Raw genomic sequence first — 9,356 nt, 5'->3', positions numbered from 1 at the left:
GTCAAAGATACGAAAGAACCTGTCTTAACCCCTATTTTCCACTGGGCACATCTGCGCTGTGTTCCGGGTTTGTCGTGACACGCACATGAGCAATCACGGCTATTCAAGCCAGTGCTTGATAATCCACCACTAGCAGCGGCTCTCAGCTCCCCTCTGCTAAAGATATGCGCCAGCTCTATGTCCACGTGAGCTGTGGGCCGTTTGAACAGCCGGGCAGGAAGCGAAACAGCAAAAGTATCCAGTCAATTTACCAACCCCCCCCCCCCCCCCCCCCCCCCCAATATCGTAGCATCTCCTCTACAAACCACAGACAACAGGAGATTCATCATGGAGGTGGAAAACCAACAAATACAATTCCACGTTTCTCTTTACAAAATGGGCTGACTGTACAAACAAGCACATATGTTCATAGGGGTGGGGGGAAAATGGATACACCATAGTATTGCGATATTTTCCGTGGCAACCCTGCATCGAAACAAGTATAGATCTATTATTAAATATGTGTTTGAATTAATTTTGGCTGCTTGACACTCCCATTTCGAGATGAACAAACAGAGAAATTCATCTTTTTAGATATAAGATGTTGACAAAATTTCCTTTTGGGGACATCATTTAGAAATTGGGAAAATTTGAAGTTGGAAAAAAAGTAATCAATTGCAATATCACAGAATACTGCAAAATGTTTACTATCGCAATAATATATCACATTGTGACGTGTAAGTATCGTGATATTGTATCCTGAGGCCTCTGGTGATTCCCACCCCTATCAGTTCACTATGACACTGAATTTGTCCATAACAAGGACCTCTTGCATGACAGATAATCAAATTGGGACAGATATTTAAACAATACGTACCCACAAAAAAAAAAAAAAAACATACGTACTGTATGCCTTTTTTCAACTAACTAGAATTTATTAAAATGTGCGGTGAGAATGTGAGCACCTCACGGAGACTTCAGACCAAGATGGTTTTGTCTGAGATTGCAGCTTGTAGAATTATGAGATTGAACATACTGTAGGTTTAGAGAGTGGTATCATTGTTTTCAGATTGTTTGCCAATTTTACTGATTGTGTTATTTTTGCAGGTAAGACAGCAATCTCTAAAATATCAAAGGTTTATTTATAAACCTAATTTGAAATTATGAGTTAATTCCATCAGTCACTGTATTTACATTTAGGCATCATCTACCTTAATCATCATTAACTTTCATCATAAATTGTGAACCACTGCAAGTAAACTGTGAAAAAATCTTATTTTGCATGGCTTCATGTAAACGGGAATATTAGTGGAATACTCACTTTCATTAGCAATGTAAACAGCTTAGGCAGAATTTGTCCTTTTCGTAATAAGGGCAAAACCTGGAATAATATGTGCATCGTAGTCAGTGACATTTCCAATGAGTGGTGGAGCAGGCACAAGTATCGATATGCAAACAGATGTTTTTAAAGGCGTTTCTACATGAGGTACAGTACAAGCATGTGCGCCCAGCTCCACAATGATTGAAACTTATAAAGCAAATCGGGCGTACCTGCGGCTTAATAAAGTAAATCGGATTAAAAACTAAGCATATTTCTGTCTTTTTGTGTCTTCAATCTACATATTTCAGTAAGACAAGAGGGATAGAAACGCCTGTAAATTACATTTTGTATGTAGCTTCCTAATATGTGAAGAAAATTACACTCCTCTAGTGAACAGTTGTTGGCAAGAACAAAAGGTTCATCACATCTACACCTTCCAGGAGAGTTTTCTTCTACTTCTTTCTGCTGCTACTTTTTTTAGTTAAAAACAACAAAACATGTACCTTTTTTACTTTCAACCGTTTCTCCCCAGCTTATACAATTTGTTTGTTTATTTCTTAAATGTTTCTTCTTAAGCGCATTTTACCTACTGTGGCTTATCATTATCCTAAGATGTGGAAGTCACAGCGGGAAAAGTGGACTTTACTGGAAACACTGACATAATTGTCCATAAAGTCAGATAATTATTGACAACAGCGAGCACCATGGCTTAGCACCCCCCGAGAGCTTCTCAAGGTTGTAAACCATTGTTGCCTTCATAGAGAGGGCCAGTGTAGCATCCAAGCTCCCTCAAAGTACCAAAATTGGCACATCATATTAGATTTGTTTTGTTAATTGAACAAGTTGCATTTTATCCTTTTTCCACATTCCTACAAATGTATCAACAACATCCAACATGAAAGCTAAAAAATGTTGTCACAGCGAGTGAAAAGTGTAGCTGTGGAATTCAACAGACATAAACATTTGCTTTTAGGTTCATGGTCTGTGTCAAATCAGTCGTCTTTTTTTTTAACCATGTCCTTTAAGTTCTTTTTTTATAAAGGGGTTCTAGACATTTCTTGTACTGTAAATGTTTTGTTTGCCTTTGATACCCTCTTTAGAGTTTAATTGAAAAGAAAGAGTAATGGGTTCCACAAACCACTAGAGCGTCTCTCTCTGCTGCATGTTTTGACTTGTTGAAGACTACCGCTACAGTGTTTCCTCCTTGTCAGCTGTTGCGCTGGTACTAAGAACCGGCAGGTTTTCCTTCAGCGAGATATCGTCCACCTGCTTGGGGCCGCTGTCTTCAGGTTCTTCAGGTATGGACGGGTCTGAGTTACTCCTCACGTATCCTGGGAGGGTGGCGTGCATGCTGACCACAGGGGGATCTATGCTCCGGTAAACATGGCTTGAAACAAGTGTGGTGGAGCGTGTAGAATGGTCAGCCCCTGCCAGGTGGGGCTGGCTGCTGGTGCTGTTGTTGTTGTTGATGCCGACGACAACGGAGCCGTAGTGGTAGCGGCCGCAGACCACCGGGCCCTCCCACTCAAAGGCCAGGTTCCAGCGTGTCCATGTTTTCTTTATCTCTGCCTGGACCTGTGGGGATAGGAAGAACAACGGCTTTCAATATCAAGAATTATATTGCAAAAATTATCAAAGTATACATATTTATATAAATTTTATGCAAATACATGGATTTTCCTTGGTATAGGGTCATTTTTTTTTAGTTTGGGTTTATACAAATACTGTTTTTTTATAAATTTTACTTATTTAAATTTTTAGTGTGACAGTACAAAAAAGGACAAGCGCATAAAAAAGACAAAATAAGACAACAGACGATTGGGAAAAGAAAGACACAGCTTGAACTCACTCAGTGCAAGTAAAAGAAAATGTGTAAATGTACATGCCAATTTATTAGACAAGATTGCCCAAACTGTCCACTCCTACAATTACTGTTTTAAACTGGTTAATTTTTTGTCAGTGTACTTTAGACTGTGATACTTCTGTGGAAACTGTTATTCAGCCAATTTAACATATAAAAACTCCTGCATGTCAATATATATGCAAACAATTGCCTTAAATGCAGAGCAACAAAAAGATCCAACTGGAGTCAAATTCACTCGCTTAGTAGCTCTGCTTTGGTCTCCACCAACTCTTGACACACCTACTGAGAAACATTAGCAAGGTTTTCAACTTGCTAAATGTTTGTCCTCACCACGCTCATATTTTCAATCTCCACCACTTAAAGGGTAACTACTGTTTTTTCAACCCCAAAGTGTAGTTTCCCCTTGTGGGATTAATAAAGTATAATAAAATAATAATAAAAAAAAATGTTTCTAATAGACTGATGTAACCAGAAATTTTTAACAGTGGTCCAGTATTGATCAATATCGCAATTATGGGCCAGGCCAAACAAAGCTGCAATGTAACCTGATAGGGTAATTGCACAGCTATGCCTTTTGTCCACTAAAAGGGATTTGTTTTTGCTACTTACAGGCTCAGATTGTTACTAAAAGTGTTTGACAACTTTATCGATCTCAGGACAGTGACTTTTTTTGGTCGAAGAAAGCGGTGTGGAGAGTGGAACGCGAGACAGGATAAAGACATCAACACAGCGTTGTGTCCGAGGTACATGCCTGGAAACATCCAGACTACAGATATCTGGCAGCAACAGGTCCCAATCCTGACAATATGTTCTTTGGGCATACAGGGGCACAGCACCCACGGGAGCACTACCAAGATCCCGAGCCTTGCAGTCCTGCACCCGCTAGTTCACCCCCCTCCTCCCAGTCTCTCGCTCTCTTTCTCTCCGTCCATTACGTTGTACTTTGGCTCAAATGAATACAGGTGGTCATCTAACTATAATGACCGTATCCACATTGTCAAAATCATAATATTGAGTCATGGCACTGACAATCTTTTAAATGACAGGAGCCTATAATTTCTGTAGCCTACTCCAAAACAACAGACTCTGAATGCCTTTTTCTCGTTTGGCTTTTGACTCTTCACACCATTGTCTTCGGACAAAAAGTCACTTCCTGGGACTAATAATGTTGTCAGACACTTTTAGTAACAATCTGAGCTTGTCAGTAGCAAAAATAAATCACTTTAATTGGACAAAAATGCACAATTGCCTTCTTAGGTTACTGTGCAGCTTGGTTTGTGCCGGCCTGTCATTACTCAATATTAGACCAATTTCATTGATTTTTGGTCATGTTAGTCTATTAGACACAAATAAAGGGGAAATGGGGTCCAGTTTGAAAAAAACGGTAGTTACCCTTTATAGTTATGGAAGGTACCAAACTTTCAGCTTGGATTTGCTGGACACTGCTGCCTTCTGTCTTCTATCAGCATTTTGATGAAATCAATGTATGTGAATAGGAGTTACTCTGTCTCAAATCCTGGAACTAGAGAAGTCTCAAACTTGTGATGTCATCAAGTATAAAGTGTGCAGCTCCTCCACAGACAATGCTTTGGGAAAGATAATATAGGTGACACTGAGAGCACCCAGGGGAATGTTCTGGGTATTTGGGTACATGTTCTGTTTCTGAATTGAGAACACCCCAAAACAATAAAGCTCATCCGTGTTTAAAAAAAAAAAACTAAATAATATTCCCATACAGTGTTTATGGAGTAGCCTCACACTTTATACTTGATGACATCCCAAGTTTGAGACTTACTTCTCTGGTTTCTGAGAGGGTCGCCCATGTTTACAAATGTTAACTGAACTTCCGTAGGCCATGAAAATAACACATTTCCTTTAGGTGGTGTTCCCCTTTAAGAGCGGCTTACATCTGCTTAGAGCTGCAGTGTAGGGTGTTAATTCCAAGCGTTGGCCTTGACCCTTCCACAGTACATTAGTCATTTGGTCCAGTGCTAAATACTAGGTCTGCTTTAAAAGCTCAGATTCAACAGAAAATCATCTGTTTGAGTTGTTTGAATTGCAGTAATTTGAAAGGCTGGGGAGGATAAAAGGATTGCTCTGCAGGATACAATGATTGCATTTACATGCACATAATATTCCGGTTTTGGCCCTTATTCTGAAAAGACTGCTACAACGACTACTCCTAAGACTACTGGCTACATGGCTAATAAAGGTGAATATCCACTAATATTCCCGTTTACATGTAGCCGTGCAAAACTGGATTTCTTTCTATGTTTTACCAGCAGTGGCAGACTAGTTGGACCGTGGGAATACAGCGTCCCTCTTTCATTCCTTCAACCAGCTTCTTGAAAAGGTCGGCGTAGTGATATGTGCGCATGTCCAAAAACCTGTTGATGTCCAAGTCTTTGATAATGTTTAAAAGTAGCTGTGTTTCTGCTTCATATCGGGTCTTCAGCCTTGCAGACTGTTGGCTGGTTGGTTTGTGTACAGCAACCATAGCACTGCGGTAAAAACCCAGATTGAGACGCATATTCCAAATGCACTGTATACATGTCAAAACAATGCCTTTCAAACCCGAATAATACCAGAATATCCCACGTCTTAATCGGAAGATGCTATATTTGAAAAAAGGCCTTATTCGGAAGATGCTATTTACATGACCTGTATCAAATCACATTTGGAATTAAAGTGTAATATTGGTGTGCATGTAAACATACTGAATGTAGATCAAAGAAGGCAACAAAAAGAAGATAAAACTGGCAGAAATTACTATTCTAAATGCCAATTGAGAGTGCCAGTACAGTTTAAAAGTAGAGGGAGACGGAGAGTGAATGCCTGTTATCATGACAGCTCTTTTCACCACATATACCTTTTCAGCCCGATCCTGGGTTATGTGTGCCTGGAGTAATTATACCATTATCAGTGGCAATGCTTAATTTGAACAAACTAATTTTTGCAAACACACAAAATAATTTGATTTACGGTGTTGCTGCGGTGTTGTGCTTTTTCTGTGTGATCAGTGGGATTTGAAAAAAATGACCCACTCACCTCTCCGTTGCAGTAGCAATAGATAATGGACACAAAGAAGCCCTGAAAGGAAAAGATTGAAATACAAGCTCAGATCTCAGTGGGAGCAATAAAGAACAAACTCCATACACAGTAATGATGATAACAATGTTGATCAAGTGTCATTCTTATGTGTCCAATACAAATGCTTTTATCAAAAGATAATAAGGATGTTCCAGGTCACCAATTATCTTTTCCTCAAATAGTGCTTTTTGAAAAACGGATATGGCAATCTCTCTGGCTGTTGCTTGACCTGTTTCCCCTTGTGTTCCTACTTCCCGCTACCGTAAGAAGTTTTAAAAGACAAACATAGTCTGTGAAAACAATGGGTTTTGGGAAGTAGGGCACGGGCCTGTTGCACGAAAGTACAATAAAGATATCCAGGATAACTAAAAAAAGCGCAGCTTGACTTAGTGTGATCTGTTCATCGCGGCTTAATCAGTTCCACGTTTGCCGAGCCAGGATGAACAGGTGGAGCTATGTAAAGCCAGGTGTAGATAGCTGGGATAAGTGCATGTTCACGGCTTTCTCAAATAGACCACGGTATAGATCACAGATTTGCTGATGCAGAATTGAGAAGACGCATGCGCCATATGTTTCACCCAATGAGCAGCAGCTTTCAATGGAAAGTAACGAGGAGGTGAAGAATATAATATGCAAAAAGAGAAATACGGCTCTTATCAAACGGAGAGAAAAAGCCCAACGTAGCGGACCCGACTGAATGTGTGAGGGTGTAAAAATATCTACTTAGCCGACTAGTCACTCCACATTTTTACAAAGTTGTGGGCTACGCTGTGTTTTAAGTGCTTTAAATATGCTAGTTTCATGTTTCTGTTCGTATGAGATAAATGTGCTGGCTTACTGTAAAGTGTCCTTGACTAGCCTACCATGTAAAGCACTCTATAAATAAAATGTATAATTTATATTTGTTGTATAATTGTATAATAAAAGTGAGCAGAGGGAATTAATGTTCCTCAGGAAATGGACCCTAAGGACTATAGGCTTCATTTCAAACCCTTATTCACAACGCGAGAACATGTGTTACAACCATATGCACACATCTCTATAAGCTATATCTAATTCTGTGTACAATACGTGCAACAGGCCCCTGGTGTGTGTCAACGTGTGTGTGTGTGTGTGTGTGTGTGTGTGCGTGTGTGCTTCGCTGCATATCTTTGCTGGTGAGGGACAACCAGGCAGTGACTCATCATTACGTGCAGTGAATGCTGCTTCATCCTCAATAACAATGTTGATGTTCAGCCCCAGACCCCAGCTGGTCAGAAACTCTGTGTTCTTTAAAGTTCTAGTTAAGTTTGAAATGTTCAAAACCATCATGTGAAAGATGTGATTGAAGAAGGTCTTTCATTAAAGTATACTCAATTCAAGCAAGAGAGGCAAGTGAATGAAGAAAATATGAATATTCATATTAACAGATGGTAAGTAAAATTTAAGTCTTAGCGAAAGTTTTTGGCGCTTAAACTCTACAGGGAAATTTATAATTGAGGGGCGTCTTCCCTGAGCAGCAGCAATAGAAATCCCCCCCCATGGAGTCCTGACACTGGTGGTGGTGGTGGCTTATGATTCTGATAGAGCTGAGGAATCTGCAAAGACTGGCAGTGATGAGGAGGTGGAGGGGCGCTATGCCATTTACGATGTTTTGCACTGTAACAGCTGACAACAACAGAGAGAACAGGTTTAAATGGCGTAACAGCCGTGAACGTACTGCGCGCATAACAGCAGCATGAACGTAAAGGCAGAGAGAGAATCATGTTCAAACGAGGAAGAAGCAGGATGATAGGCTGACAATGTAGGTGTAATCGCAGAGTTGTTGTCAATCTCAATTTTATTTTTGTAGCACCTTTCTTTACACGTGAAACCAAAGTGCTATACGTTAAAAGCAGCACACACATTTAAAACAAAGCATGAATAGAAATAAGAATACAATAAGAGGAAATAAGAGGACAATCAACAAAAACAAACAAGACGTAGAAGTGCAACAATACAAATTCACACACACACACACTGTAATTTAAACAAATGTCTGAGAAAATAAGGTTTTAAATTTGCTTTTGAATGATTAAAATACTTTAATAAATTAAAATACAAAAAGAAAACATAACAAACAACCATGAAAACCCCTGGACTAACTATAAGCCTTCTTGAACAGCAGAGTCTGCAATTGCTTTTTGAAAGATTCAACAGAATTCACACAACGTAGAGAGCGAGGCAAGACATGCCACAGTCTAGGAGCCACTGCTTGGAATGATCGATCCCCTCTGGTTTTAAAATGAGTGCGGGGAACCACTAAAAGCCTCTGACCTAATGACCTCAGACTACGGGTGGGAGAATTATTAAGCTGTATCAAGTCAGAGATCTGTAGAGCAACTTGACCGTGCAGGGCTCTAAAAGTAAGAACCAGGATTTTAAATTGAATTCTATACTGGACTGGTAACCAGTGAAGTGATGCTAAAACAGGCGTGATGTGTGCTCTCATGTTAATGTGAGTTAAAAGCCTTGCAGCAGAGATCTGAACAGCCTGGAGACGGTAAAGCTCCTTCTTACTCAAACAGGTATTAGCATTAGCTTTCCACCTAGCTGGAACACCTGCCCTCGTTTGGCGTTTCCGCTTAGCGCACACCACAGTCGATGTCCCCTTACCCGGCTGTAGACATCTGGCAACACTGCTGGCAGAGGTGCTGGTCTACGTAACAGGTAAAGCTTGCGTAGTATGTTGAGTATTCCGTCTGTAACAAAGTTTCCTGCATATTGATATTCTCCAATCTGTACCTATGTATCCCGGTGGTACACATGAGCGGTAGTTTGAATGCACATAATCGTAAGTTTGCTGCTGAAAAGAGAGAGCCTGTTAGCGTATCTTCAAGATGGCTGACGCTCGGCTCACTTCGCCTTGGTTCGGCTCGCTTTGGGTAAAGAGTCCAACCCCCTGTGGCTGGGTTGAAAACATGTGGAACTAGTTGGCTTGTAGTCCACAGCGTCTTGGCCAAAATGCCTCCAATGACGCAAAATGATGATTTTTGCGACGTCAGTTTTTTTTCCCAGACACACAATACAGAGATTTCTTGTCTCAGGGGACATGAGGGAGGGATACACGGTTATTTGAAAATA

At 40.3% G+C, this 9,356-nt stretch overlaps 1 protein-coding gene across 1 annotated transcript in view; it reads right to left on the bottom strand.

Moving 5' to 3' along the window:
* Nucleotides 1-298: 298 nt before the first annotated feature.
* Nucleotides 299-9,356, bottom strand: part of pth2ra (parathyroid hormone 2 receptor a) — a 63,747-nt gene continuing 54,689 nt past the window's right edge. Inside the window, exons 12-13 of the mRNA XM_032530066.1 lie at nucleotides 6,213-6,254; nucleotides 299-2,875 (exon numbers count right to left, since the gene is read on the bottom strand). Coding sequence (XP_032385957.1) covers nucleotides 2,489-2,875; nucleotides 6,213-6,254 — 429 coding nt within the window. The 3' untranslated portion in view covers nucleotides 299-2,488. The remainder of the gene's footprint in view (nucleotides 2,876-6,212; nucleotides 6,255-9,356) is intronic.

This window comes from Etheostoma spectabile, chromosome 11 (genome assembly GCF_008692095.1).
Source record: "Etheostoma spectabile isolate EspeVRDwgs_2016 chromosome 11, UIUC_Espe_1.0, whole genome shotgun sequence".
In the NCBI taxonomy this organism is placed as follows: Eukaryota; Metazoa; Chordata; class Actinopteri; order Perciformes; family Percidae; genus Etheostoma; species Etheostoma spectabile.
The sequence above is the reverse complement of the archived record's forward strand: the minus strand, read 5'-3'. Positions and strand labels throughout refer to the sequence as shown.